Source organism: Caretta caretta, chromosome 3 (assembly GCF_965140235.1).
Source record: "Caretta caretta isolate rCarCar2 chromosome 3, rCarCar1.hap1, whole genome shotgun sequence".
Classification (NCBI taxonomy): domain Eukaryota; kingdom Metazoa; phylum Chordata; order Testudines; family Cheloniidae; genus Caretta; species Caretta caretta.
Window position 1 is genome coordinate 129,021,785 of NC_134208.1, and position 14,723 is coordinate 129,036,507.

Here is a 14,723-nt window from a genome sequence, read left to right on the forward strand (position 1 = left end):
CACATAACAAATGGACATGCAACGTAAATGTGTGTTGCCTCTTATAAATCAGAAAAAAAAAAATCATAAATCAGGGGAATGTAAGTGACTCATGATAGCGACGGATCTCCAGATCTCAAGTGCTGACTTCTGTTCAGGCTGCTAGGAGAGGACTTATCGCTCTAATTCTGCTTTGATCTGATCAATGGCATTTTCACAGTTGAAGCACAAAAATCCTGAGATTTTTTTGAGGCAGGTTCAGTTGGAGGAGGAGGGATCCTAAAAAATCTCATGAAAGGCTGACGTTAGGCAGTAATGCCTTCCTTCCAATTCACACTGCTGTGTCGGTTTCTATCTGGTGCTCAAGTACGCACTGCACTCCAGCCTTTGGAGGCCAAGCTTTACATTTAACGGAAGGAATATTGTCTAGTAATTCGAGTGTGGGACTGGAGATAAGACTTCTGTGTTTTATTTCTGGCTTTGCATCTACTTTGAGTATGACATTGAATAACTCAGTGTGTCTGTCTCATTTACCCACCTGTACGATGGGCACCTAACAGTACCTAAAACAGATATTGTGAGACTTCATTAGCATGTATAAATTGTTTCGAGAGCTTTGGATGAAAGATTTTGTATAATAATAATAATTAATAATGGGGCATAACCTGAACTTTTTAGTCCACCCTCAGGCAAAACTTTCATTGCCTTAAGTGAATTTTGCCTAAGTAAAAACTTGATGATTTCATCTTCAGAGTCTGGATAGCCAGGCCCAGAACCAGCCAAACACTTAATCACATTTTTAATTGTAAGCATATGAGTAGTCCCTTTGGCTTCAGTTATACTGCTTCTATGCTTTAAGCTAAGCATGTGCTTTGCTAGATCAGGGCCTTATTTCTTACATTTAATTTGTATTTATTTATTTATCTGACAATACATAGGGCTGTATATTTGTGGCAGAAACTGTGCTGTATAATAAAATCTGTGACAGGATTTTTTTCATAAAAAGTCATGGCCTTTCCCTTTGGACTTTTCTAAATTTTCTGTAGGTTTTTAGAACCATCCTGTAGCATTTAGTAGATAATCATATTTCTGCAGTAAAATTCTATTGCCTGATTCAAAAATATATACAAAAGTTGTGCAAATTCTCTATTAGATTTTTTAGGGGTTTTAGAATAATTTCTATAGAATTATTGGTTTCATCTCTATAATACTCTATAGGACTTTTGCATTAGTCTTATTACTCTGCTTAGCCCATTACTGAACATGGCTCCATCCATGAATTTTGAAAATGTGGGTTTATATGTTTCTAGTGTCGTGGTTTTCAAACGGTTTTAGGTTTCAGAGTAGCAGCCGTGTTAGTCTGTATTCTCAAAAAGAAAAGGATTACTTGTGGCACCTTAGAGACTAACCAATTTATTTGAGCATAAGCTTTCGTGAGATGAAGTGAGCAGTAGCTCACGAAAGCTCATGCTCAAATAAATTGGTTAGTCTCTAAGGTGCCACAAGTACTTCTTTTCTTTTTGCAAATGGTTTTAGGTTACTCAAATAATTTGTATTGTAAAATTATATTATTTGTTATAATTTTCCATGACAAACAATAAATGTATATTAATATTTAAACTAAAATTTGGGTGGGGAGTGACGGTTTCTGCTACAACACTTTCTTTTTCCATTTTTTGGAGATGTCAAACAACCATCCTTAGTCAAAAGTAGATTAGTGGGAATCTTGCTCTGTTGTGAGAGGATCAATAATTTTTTTTTCCAGAGACCAGAAACTGTTAATGTCAATTGAAAATTAACATTTTAGTACTTGACGGACATCTCTTTATCTCACACCTCAGCTTCTTCAAGTATCAAGTCTCCAAACACTGTCAGCCTGCTATATCTTGTCTCAAAGTGAGCAGTATCTAAAACAGAAGTGTCCAGTGGAGAAAAAACAGGTTTTTTCTTTCTGGTGCATTGTCAAGAGAATAATGAATAATTGACAGCAGCAGTTCATTTTTCAGTTTTACTGATGCTATAAGGGTGGATTGAAACAAGTAGCACTCTGCTTCAGCCTGCATCAGTTGAGTGTTCTTTAAATATTCAAGGTCTCTCTACATAAGTTATTGGAGGTTCAGGCAATTGGGCATAAGTAGGGCCGTACCAAATTCACGGCCGTGAAAAACACATCACAGACCCATGAAATCTGGTCTTCCCCTCCCCAACACCCTACCATGAAATCTTGTCTTTTGTGTGCTTTTACCCTATACTATACAGATTTCACTGGGGGAGACCAGCATTTCTCAAATTGAGGGTCCTGACCCAAAAGGGATTTGCAGGGGGGGGCACAAGGTTATTTTAGGAGTGTCATGGTATTGCCATCTGTAGTTCTGCACTGCTGCTGGCAGAGGCTCTGCCCTCAGAGCTGGGCTCCCAGCCAGCAGCCGCGGCTCTCCAGCTGCCCAGCTCTGAAGGCAGCGCCGCCGCCAGCAGCAGCAGCAGCGCAGAAGTAAGGATAGCAGTACCGCAAGCACCCCTAAACTCCTTTTTGGGTCAGGATCCCTACAATTACAACACTGTGAAATTTCAAATTTAAATAGCCGAAATCATGAAATTTACGATTTTTAAAATCCCCTGACCATGAAATTGACCAAAGTGGACCCTGAATTTGGTAGGGCCCTAGGCATGAAGAAGCTGAAGAGAGTAAGCGATGTTTGCTTTTGAATTCTGGACACCACGAGAACTTTCAGTTTAGTTGTCAGCGATGGTACACACAAGCTCATATGGGGCCAGGTCCTGGAGTGCTTACTCAGACAAACTCTCATTGCCTTTAATAGGCGTCTGACTTGAAAAGGAGCTGCAAGATTTGCAGTTATGCACTCAAGATGATAATTATTTGTTTTTCAGTAATGGCAAGAAGATTATTTTTTTCCTCTTTCTATTTATTTTTAAGTTAATGTGGCAGATAGTGATTGACTAATAGCCTGTATCCATTACACAAGTTCATTCTGGACAACAGCAAAGCAAGTGTGCCTACACAATCCTGCTCAGGTGCCTCAGCTCTGTCCTGGAGTTCTTCAACACCCATGAGGTGGTAGTTTGGGCTCCAGGCATAGCACGTATAGCTATATTCATTCCTTACAATTCATTCCTCACTGCTAAATAAGCACAACCCAGAGAGCCATCACAAATAATATTGTTGCTATTTCTCTGTAATGATGTAGATCCCTTTCTCTATGGGAAACCCTATACAGCTTATGTTTAGCTTAACTAATTTATGGTATCTTAAAGAGCCTTACTGTTTAAAAATGCCCTCCTTTTATGGGCTATCATAGACATAACAAAAGGTACTCTTTTCATTTTCAGATTCACATAAAGAATTGAAACACACATAAAAATGTGTGGAATTTCACATAAAATAGTTTGCTATTTTCCCAGAAAGAGGGATATACAGCATTTCAATAACACTACAAGAATTAAAGTTCCTGGCAGTGGTGAAAAAAGTTTGTCACTCTTACTTATTAGTTGTAGAATGCACTCCTTGCAAGTCTCCAAACACAGGGATATTTACAGCATACACTTCAGTAAGGTAAACTTTTCTCTTCAGATTCTAATACTACTACTCAACTGTGACATTCCCTACATGTAGGAAAAGCAGGATATCACTGCTGAGTGTTTCTCTGAGGATGTGAATTTTTTGCTACTGCATTAACATTATGAAAAATAAACTTGGGCAGAGCCATCCAACTTTACCAATCCTTCACCTTCTGCTAACAGCCTGACTAAAAAGCTAGAACTTGCATGTTGGCTTGGTAGGTCAAACAAGTCAGGCTTTGTTAGACCAATGGGGAGAATTCCAAGGTTGAGGGCCCTCCAATGAAAATACTTTGTAGTCCTACGACAATCAAATGTAGGAACGCTTAACTGAAGTGATGCTGTTGCCTGTTAGCTGATGAACGAGCTAATAGGAAGAGCACTGGTCTCCGAAGATCTTATTCTTTTAACGTTTAACTCAGTAGACCGAGGACTGGGCCCAGATAGGGTTTTGTAGGTTACCGCAAACACCTGGTATATCAAAATGGAAGCTTAGCATATTTTCCCAAGCATAAATGTACTATACTTCACTTCTTGCATTTTTTCTTCCTTTTCTTTTCCCCTCCATTCTTTTTACTTGTTTCTCTCATCCTTCTCCCACACCCAGCAAGTTTTGGGGGGAAAAAATTTCAATTTTTGAAAATGACTGGGGGGAAAAGGAAAATCACAATGAAAAAAATTAACAAAAAATTGAAAAGACATTTTTGGAAAAAAAAATCCATTTTTTTTTAAAAAGGATATTTTATATGAAAAAAATGTTGTTGGCCAGTTCTTTCTAGAAGTATTTTCCTATTGGAGGTAACTTTCAACTGTAAGTTGGTGGCACATTACAGAATTCCGATCCTGATTCAGATGCAGCTCTAAACTTCTCTGTATTCTGTTATTGGTCCATCTCATTCTCAAATGTATCATCTTTTTCATAATGGTATAACTTCATGCAAAGATTGTTAAAGTCAGTCAGAATGCACAGGACTAGGGGGTGAAAAAAACTCTCCTTTATAGTCAAATGTACTTTCAGCCATAGCCACAGCTCTGCAAAGTTCAACAGTTCCACTTAGTAGAGGTTTGTGCTAATACTGGCTATTGATTTCAATCCATGTCATTTCACTTTGAATTTCTGTTTCTGTACAAAATTAAAATCTCAAAGCAAAACTAAGTTGAAACGACCAGGACTGAAGCCCCAATGCAGCAATGAAGACTTGAAAGCACACGTAGTTGTGAATTTTTCCTGATTTTTGATGTAGAATCATAGATGGGCCCATATTCCTATTAACCTGGTCAGGCTCATTCAAAACCTTTGTGCCCCTTTCAGAATGTCCGGTCAGAATGTTTGGGTTTGTATTTCTGTTGTTTCAGATTTTACTATGAATACTTGGTATGCCTCTAGGCACATTGTATCTAGTCAAAAGAAAGAGGAATATTTTTGTGCCAAGGAGGATTCCAGCCAGCATTCCTTGTTTTATCTTATAGCTTAACTATCTAAGTTGCTGGGTGGTTGCAAATGTGAAAAACACAGTGCCTGGCTCCATTAGATGCCAAGAGAAGAGGGTTTCAGCTAAGATAATGCTGCCTTCTTGTTAAGATCCAGAATGCAGCAATAAAAATGAAAAGACAGAAATCATCGGGTGATCATTACCAGCAAGTACAAAGTCTTTATGTTGCAAATGTGTCATGTTAAATGTCTCTGCAGACATCCACCCCCCTCTTCACTCTCAAAATGTGGATGTGTCTTCAGATCTTTGAAGCAAGGAGATTCAAGCACAAGTGACTTGATACATATTTCCTATCACTCTAGAATACTGATACATATGTCTTTTAGCCTAGTGGTGATCAGCTCTTAGAGCTGTATACAGCCTTAGATCCAGTGTCAGTGGCGATTCCTGCATGGACTGAGGGCAGTATATACCCTTACACACCAAAGACAAGCCTGTTACATTGAAAACACTTTTAGCACAGAAATAATAATTTTATCAAGATAATGTTGAAGTAAAAAGAAAACAGTACAGAGTTTAAGCATAGAAGTTTCTGGTTATCAGGGAATAAGGTACAGATTATCAAGGGGTGCGAAATTCGGTTTAGGAATGGGTGGCGAAAGGAATGCATAATCTGCAATCTCCCCGATTGGGGGTAAAAGTTTAACGGGTCAAAGTAGAGACATTGAGATATGGGGGTATGTTGTCCATATAATGGCTATGTTCAGGTGTGGAGTATAATGAGTGGATACAATGATGAGGATGGCTCTACCCTCATTTGGTGGGATTTAATGTTCAGTGAGTTTATGGTTCCAATTCATATGGTCCACTGGAAAAAGTCTCTCAGTCCCTTTCCCATAGTTGATGCACGATGTCGTACCGGCTCACACCTCCTGGTACTGTCGGTGGCCGGTGATGTGTTCGATGTAGATGTCCCTGGACCATCGGATGGTGTCCAAGACCATGAGGTGCCGCATGAGCCGTGCGTAGCGTCGACTGATCCCACAGGTCCGCAGCACACGCACGTTGCAGGGGTCCCAAGCTCCCAGGGCTCTGACGATCAGGGCATCCATCTGCACCTTGTAGCCCTTCGCTCTTAAGGTTTCGGCCAGGGGGGCATATTTTTCCAGCTTACGAGCTCGGGCTTCGTGGAAGGCCGGGGTCCTGTTCTCGAAGGAGACTGTGAAGTCGACGAGGATGATCTTTTTCTGGGCCTCGTCAGTGACTGCCATGTCAGGTCACAACTGGCTGTCAGTACCGGGGATGGCGCAGTTCACGGCGACCTCCCCCAGGCGCGGTGCGATGGCTTTCACTAGGCGGTCCTGGATGGCCTTGTGGCGCAGCTGCCAGGCTCTGGAGTGGGGCTTGCAGCTGCACAGGACGTGGGGCAGGGTCTTGTTGGAGTAGCCGCACTTCCTGCAACGCTTGTCTTGGTTCCCATGGCGGACGGCTCCGCTGAGCGGGACGCAGTTGAGCCGGGCGCGGTGGATGAACCGCCAGTCAGCGAAACGGGTGAAGCCACCCCCGGCGAGGAAGTGGTTGCTGGCGTCCCACTTGCTGGTCAGTTCGAAGTCTTTACCCCGGTCCGGTTTACGCTTCAGAGTTTCCATGTACAGTGAGTGGATGGCTGCCTTCAGGGTCCTCTCCAGCATGCCCCTGGCGCTCGGGGTGATGATGGTGTTGTCGTCGGACCTGATCTGCGGCACCAGGACTCCCAGCTCCTGGCGCTCCTCGCATCACTCCCAGCGGCAGACGATGCGCTTCCCCAGGCGACGCGTGGCATATTACGTTCACTGATTAATGCATGTTCTTCCAAAATTAGAAGTACACCAGATGCACATAATGCATGTGCTTACCAATTAGTAAAAGAAACAGGGAAAGTAACAGGAAAGAAAAATGAAAAGAAATAACATCTTCATTCCAGCCCCAATTCAGCGAGATACATAAGTATATGCCTAACTTGAAGCATCTGAGTAGTTCAATTAACTTCAATGGGCCTATTCAGATGCTTAAAATTAGGCATGTGCTTAAGTACCTGGCTCAATCAGGGCCTCAGTTGCTGCTGATGTCTACACAGTGTTATACCGAACACTTCCAAATGACAAACAGGGGGCGATTTAGGGAAAAGTCAGATTATCCTAGCACTCTGAAAGATAGAAGGAGCCAGAAATGGGAGCCTTCAGTAAGAGTTAGAGTTATCTAGATTACATGCTATGCTAAACTTGCTTGTTCAAATCTTCATGGATTTAGGAAAGCTTTCTGTTCAGCACAAGAACAGTTAAGCATCTGTGCAAAGCCCTCAGGGTTTTTTTTTTAATTCAAATAATTAAGTTTAACCATTTTTAAGTGGTCTTAACAAAGTGATAAATGTTACTGTCTGTTCAGTGGGATTTTCAATCTATAATAAAATAAATAATTAAACAAACCATTATACTATTTTATGTATAAATATGTAACCTATGTCAAACACAGTCAGCGCCCCTAAAAGTAAGTGAAGCTCAGTGGATTGGGAAAGTTAAATTTTTGTTAATCTTACTTAACACATATATTACCATCCAACAATGAAGAAAAAGTATAGGATTGACTAAATCAAACCCCATTTGCAGAACATGTATTTATTTACTTATTTTGGCAATCAGTTTAATTTCCAATGAGAGAATTTGGATTAATCTTCCCGTGGAGCCCAAAATTTGTTGTAAATTTAATTCATATTGGATGTAGTTATAGAAATACGGTTTGCATCCCGGTTAAGATTGTGTCATTGTTTCCATTATAAACCTAATTTTTTTTTTCTGCCAGGTTTTTTCTCTCCATGATACATTATAGCAGAATTGCCAGCTGTATTAAAGGTTTTTTCCCTTCCTCTTAGACTGCAGGCATCAAACACTGTTTTATTGGAGGCAGGACAGTGGATTAGAAGGGGGTGGCAATCTGTTCCAGTCTGGGTAATTCCGCTGTTAACTATAAGGTTGATCCTACATTAATTTCCTTGCATACTTCAAATTCTCATTGATTTCAGTAGTATTTTGGTTGCACAAGGAACAAAAAATAAGGCCCTATGTTTCTAATTTTCAAAAATGTATTAGAATTTGGTCCCAGATCCTGTAAATATGCACATGCTTTCCTTTACTCACAGGAGTAGCTCCATTGAACCCAGTGGGTGAGATTCTATGCTGTGCCTTTAGGGGTATGCCTACACTGCATTGTAAACCAGAGTCTGTGGGACCTAGGCTTGTGGACATGGTGTTTCCAAGCCTGTGCTTGAGCATCCACACTGCATTGTAAACCTGGGTTAACAATTGCTAGACCTGGGTCTTATAGCCATGCTTATGCGTCCATATTACACTACACATCTGACTCGGGTCTGCAATTTGAGCTGTGTCCACACTGAAAAATGGCAGGGCTTGAACTTGATTCTCAGCAGGACTTGAGCTGTGACCCACGCCCCTACCAGAGTCCCAGGACCTGGATCCTGAGTGCTTGCTGACCCTAGTCAGACTGATCTGTGTGTGGATGAGAGGGGGACTTGGGCTCAAACCTGAGTCAGAGCCTGGGCCTAATGTGCAGTGTAGACATATCCTAAGAGGCTCACTACTGTACTTGAAACCTGGGGAAATAGAGGCTAATGTGGCTTTAAGCCATTTGTGCTCTCCCACTGTGGGCTGCTCCAGGGGCTAGAGTGGTCACTGGGGTAATTTAGAGAGCACTGGTCCGTTAAATTATGGAAGCTTCCCTGCACTGCCCAGAATCTCTGCAGCACTGTGTGCTGCTGCCCACTCCCAGCCTGCCCCTCTTGCTCCCCACCATGCTTTGCAAAGGGGTGCTCAAAGGACAGCCTGCTGCTGTCTTTCCCAGTTCCTGTGCCAGGAGAATTCTCCCCCGGCCACAACCAGAGCTTTTAGGCAGCCTTTATGGTGCTCCAGCCCATGTACCTCAAGTACAGGGGCCAGAGCAGAGATAAGAATCGTACCCAATGACACAACTCACTTGATTTAAAATTACATGTGTGCATAAACTGTTTGTGGGTATCGGGGTTTCTATTGTCCGAATCTGGGCAGATAAGGCCTCAACATTTTACAGGGGCTAAACCCAAATGATCTTTCACCCACTCCACATACTGAACTCCACCTTGGGCCTGTCTACTACTATTGGATTGGTTCCCAATCCATACATGAGACGGGAGCTAGACTGAGTTCAGTGGGGAACCACTCACAAACCAGCAACTGATTCAGGCCTTTAGTGTTGAGAGGATTTGTCATTAAATGTTTTCAAAAAGTTAAGTGAAATCAGATTCTTTTAAAAAATGTTTCTCTTTGTAGAGCTGGAAACCCAAGTACAATAGCATTGTGAGGGTGCAAGATTTGTCTAAAAATGCTACTTAGCATTATATGATGCTTTTCATCTTCCACGTGCTTCACAGACATTGACTTGATGCTGATCTCACACCAACAGGACACCATTCACATCAGTAGAGTTGTTCCTGATTTACACCGGGCATAGCAATGATTAGAACCAGGCCCATGAAGTAATTAGTCCTCCGAACACACCTGAGAGATAATTACCATAATATTTTAACCTAAGTTCACAGTCCAAGATAGGTGAGTGTTTAAATCCAAAATCACCCTGTTTTAGCTCAAGCAAAAGTATGATTTTGGGTTAAAGACACTGGACGAGTGGGGTGGGGGGAAAGGAGACCTCAGCGCTGCTACAAACTTCCTGTGTGAGCTTTGACAAAACATTTGACTTTTCTGTGCCTCAATTCCCCCACTGTAAAGGGGCTAAAATACATCCTTGCTCCCACTCTTTGTCTGTCTCAAGTATTGCCCTTCCGTGGCAAGGACTGCCTCTTGTTATGTGCGTACACAGCACATTGCACTACAGGACCCGCTTTTTGGCTGAGGCCTCTAGGCTTTTCCATAATAACACTTTAAAAATTGTGTAATAATATGGCTTCAATGAAGTTGCACTTGGGATGAATTTAGTCCATCTGTTTTGATAATCGAATGTGTCATTAGTATTACAGATATGATATTCTGATATTTTTATCTCGCCTATCCTTTTATAGTTCCTCACTTTTATAAGTTTGTATCACATCCCCAGCTTTAACTGAATCACAGTTCTTCCATGTGCTATTGTAAATCTTGATAAATGAATAAAGCAGAATAATTTACAAGGATGTATCTGGAATAATAGTTTGACTGTTTCCGCTGGTTAACTTGATAAGAGAGCTTTCTACCAGGTTTGCTTTGGGGTTTAGAGAGGCACTGTAATTCCATGCCACTAACCTTCAAATGCTTCCTATAGCTAAATAATCCAAGAAACATTAGACTTCAAACTTGAGTTTTCTATTTCATTAAAATTGATCACTGTAAAGTCTAGGAGTATTAAATTGACTGCAAATATGAAGGCTTTAGAAGGCAGAGATGTTCAGGAACAGGGTGGCAGACAAGGTGTTTGGAGAATTTATCTGTCTCTGGCATGCTTTTATGATAATTCAAATATTGGAGATAATTTATAACTCTATCAGTATTGTAGTAGAGACCTTATGTGCTGGAATTTATATCACTTTTCCTTTTAGACATTTAAACCACATGTTGTGATAAAAAAATGAGGACAGAATTCCACCAAAGGAGTGATTTATTTTCAGTTTAAAACACTGGCTACATTAAAACCACATGTAAGTAAGTACTGTATAACCAAACCAAGCTCATAATAAGGCTTAAGACACTGAAGGTAGATTAAATATTTTTGGTTTTTAACTTTGGCAGAGCATGGACTAACATAATCTACCTAAGCTACACAGTACATTAACCAGAATGGAAGTACAAGTTCCCTTGGTGAAAATCTAAGAAATTATTAAAGTACATATACAAAACAATTTAGCCTCTTGTTAACTAAGTTTTCCTATGTATCTGTGAAGGGTGGAAGGTTTCTGTCCATTTGCTAGGTGACATATTGGGTCTCTGCAGATGTCCCTTCTGAAACATCATAATGATTCAATGTTTCATCTTAATACTTAACTTTTTATAAAGTCATAATGCTTTTCACTTCTAATAACTTTACAAATTTGATTAATCCTCTGAACACTCCTATGAGATAAGTATTATAATTTCCACTTTACAGAGACGTAAACTAATGCATAGAAGTTAAGTGACTTGTCCAAGTCCAGAGAGGAAACCAATATGAGAGCAAAGATTAGGACTAAGGGACTCCTAATTTCTAGACCAGCACTCAGATGATAACTAATATTACTTTACACTTATTTAGCACTTTCGAGGCCAGATTCTCTGGTCCTTTTACGTCAGTTTAGCACTAGTATCATAGAATCATAGGACTGGAAGGGACCTCGAGAAGTCATCTAGTCCAGTCCTCTGCACTCATGGCTGGGCTAAGTATTATCTAGACCATTCCTGACAGGTGTTTGTCCAACCTGCTCTTAAAAATCTCCAATGATGCAGATTCTATAATCTCCCTAGACAATTTATTCCTGTGCTTAACACCCTGACAGTTAAGAAGTTTTTTCTCAGCACAAAGCTTCCCTAAACCTGGTGGATGTTGGCCAGTGAAGAATCTGACCTGTGTTCAGAAATCGTGCAGTTCCATAGAGCCTGCATAGTGGCTCTAACACCATTCCCCCACCCCCAGCCTTTGGCACAGAGGGTGGGTCAAGGGAAAAGGGGGCATGGCTGGGGAATCCAAGTTTGCCAGAATTAAAGTATGTTTCAGTTTTCTCGAATCCCATAAACCACAGCTGACTTGTTAGCTATATTTTTAGCATCATAGAAATTAGAAATAGAAAAGATGTATTAATTATTATACACACTCCTTGCAAGTGAAATAATTAGTCCACGTATTGTACAGTAGATTATTATTAATTTGTATTACTGAAGCACCTAGAGATGCCACTAAGAGCAAGGCCCACTTGTGATAAGCAATGTAGCAATGTGCAAACACAGTGTGTGAGAGAATCCCTGCTCCAAACAACTTGCAGGCTAAATAGACAAATGTTGGGAGGAAAAACCTAATGGTAGGTGTACTGCTGGTAGACCTACTACACTTAAAAGAAAATAGATACATTTATTAGATGTATATGCAGGATTGTACCAAAGGGAAGCAGTGATGATATAACTTCTTTGATTTTCTTTCATTTTTTCCCTATTTCTAAATACTCAGGTAACAATACATCATCAGGAATGAAAGGATCCAATTCTTTATTTGGGTCTCTGAACCTTCTTCCTTGTTTATACTTTGGGCTATCACCTATACTCTCTTTAATGTTGCATCATTCATCTTGTTTGTTTTCTCCCTTTCCTTAGATGTTTCCAGGTGTGTGGCAGAGAGGAAATACACCCAGGAACAAGCCCGCAAGGAGCTTCAGCAAGTTTTCATTCCCGAGTGTAATGATGATGGCACATACAGCCAGGTTGAAAAGTTTTGGCTCAGTATTTTTATGTCTTGTTGTTCAGCATGCTCGTGTGTTTGTGATGCAGCGAGGGAATTCCATTAACACTGAAGTTTAGAAGTGGGAGAATAGTTCACGTTTTGTACCAATTTAGTCCTTGGCCTCTCTTCAGAAATGATCAACAAAAGAGCTGCATGTGATGTTGGTTATTGTGATGTGCACCCCATTCCACTAGGGTGAGACAACCAAGTCATTTCTCATAGCTCTCTGACGAGTCATCAGCTGGTAAAATGTGTATGATTTCTGTCCTGTTCCTGATCCTAACCAGTAATCTTGTGGTAAAAGAGTCCATATTCTATTGCCAAAGCCATGAGTCATAGAGTAATCCTCCCTAACCCCTGCTGAATCTCTGTTCAGGCATCATGGACTGAGACTGAGTTACTCAGGCAAGGACTTAGAATCCAAGAGGGGTACAATTTGAAGGTTTTATCACAGTCAGATACATACTAAGCAGGACTGTCTTCTGCTACCATTATAATAAGCTTTAAAGGTAGAGTCATGTAGAAAGTTACCGTAGTCATTTTTAAGTGTAGCTAATAGTTAACATTTACCATATAAATATCAGTATGGTAGAGAAAGTGACATTAGACTCCAGGAGAGATGTTAAGATGTTGGGATTTATAAAGCAATTAATGTAAAGTAGGCATTCCAGTAGTTTGCTCTCTGAGAGCTTTGGGCATGAATAATACAGGAAAATGTGCTGTATCCTGTTGTTACTGTGCGTGAGATGATATGTTGTCTATCTGGAAAAAAGCTAGAGGGGGCTTACCTCAGGAACAGAGATAGTCAATCCACGTGTCCCCTCGGGAGCTTCTGTGAGCTTTTCATAATGCCTGTATCTTATTCTTTCAGTATAGGACATACTACAAAACGAACACACATTAATAGCTTTCTCCTCAGTTCTCCACTGAAGCACCTACTGTAGAGTGCTTGAGGGAAGCTCTGCTTTTATGCTTTAAGGATATTCATCAGACTTGAATTATGGTCTATTAGTGGATTATCTTACTAGACACAGAAAAAGACATTTGATATCTTTAAAATATATTCTACTGGAGGACTCCATTGTACCCAAGAGACATATATAAATATAGACTCTATGTGCCATGAACATTTCAATATGGTCAACATATGTCTCATAGATTTCTCTCACTTGATGTAATTTCCTGACAGGTTCAGTGTCATAGTTACACAGGATACTGTTGGTGTGTCACTCCCAATGGACGTCCAATCAGTGGTACAGCTGTAGCACATAAAACTCCACGATGTCCAGGTAAGTAATGATTTAGTTTATCAGTGACATCCATCCATTTTCTCTACCTGTCTCAGTTTTTAGGATTTTGTACAGTGCTCATTAACATGATACTTATGTGGCAACATATGGTGTCATGCAACAGCATTGCTGAAATGATTATTTCTGTATCTTATAATTTTCTTCCTTGTAAACTCACTGCAAACATTCCATAGAGTTTTACTTTTTAAACATTTTAAGTATTAAGAAGAATTAAAAAAAACAACAACACTGTCCAAGGTTTGGTATTGTGAAAACAAATTCTCACCAGTAGCCAAATGGGGGGAGGGGGGGTAAGGTGTGGGGGAGGAATCACCACACACCCTGTTCAATAAAGCTGAAAAGTAGCATTAACATCAACGTTAAACCTTTGTTTGTAGAAAATGAACAACAAACAAAGACTGCAATTCCCACAAGTTTTTATTTTAAACCAGTGCACATGAACAAATTAACCAGTTTTTAGAGACTGCCTTTTAGCCTCATTTCAAACATGTCAAAAATGTATGGTAAATCAGAATTGTACAAGCAACTGTACCGATTACTTTTCCAGGTGGTTTAGGTCAATACAACAGCTCTCTGTCTACAGATATTGAAGCTTTGTGAACTGCAACAGCAGTACCCCCTGCACTTTAAACTTCTTGTAGTGGAAGGATTAATTGACACCTTGGCTCCCTGGAAGATAGTGTTAGGCAAAAAGATTCTTTCCCCCAAGAATCAGGCAAGCCCAGACAATGCTAAAGGGGGTTTATTCATGGTACCAGGAAGACTGATAAGCAGCTTCCAAAATATGGTGCTACAGTGGCCTGTTACATACATTCTTTTATTAATTTAGTTGCATTTATTTGTATATATTGTTACAAGTTAAAAAAAAAACCCTAAACAAAAATAAAAATAAAAACAGTACATACGTATAGAGGTCATCCTAATTGCATTAAGCATCTATGTC

General features: G+C 40.2%; 1 protein-coding gene across 2 annotated transcripts in view; it reads left to right on the plus strand.

Moving 5' to 3' along the window:
• Positions 1-14,723, plus strand: part of SMOC2 (SPARC related modular calcium binding 2) — a 178,151-nt gene that overhangs the window by 64,390 nt on the left and 99,038 nt on the right. For both annotated transcript variants that reach the window (XM_048843976.2, XM_048843977.2), the window contains exons 3-4: positions 12,344-12,450; positions 13,660-13,759. In XM_048843976.2, coding sequence (XP_048699933.1) covers positions 12,344-12,450; positions 13,660-13,759 — 207 coding nt within the window. The remainder of the gene's footprint in view (positions 1-12,343; positions 12,451-13,659; positions 13,760-14,723) is intronic.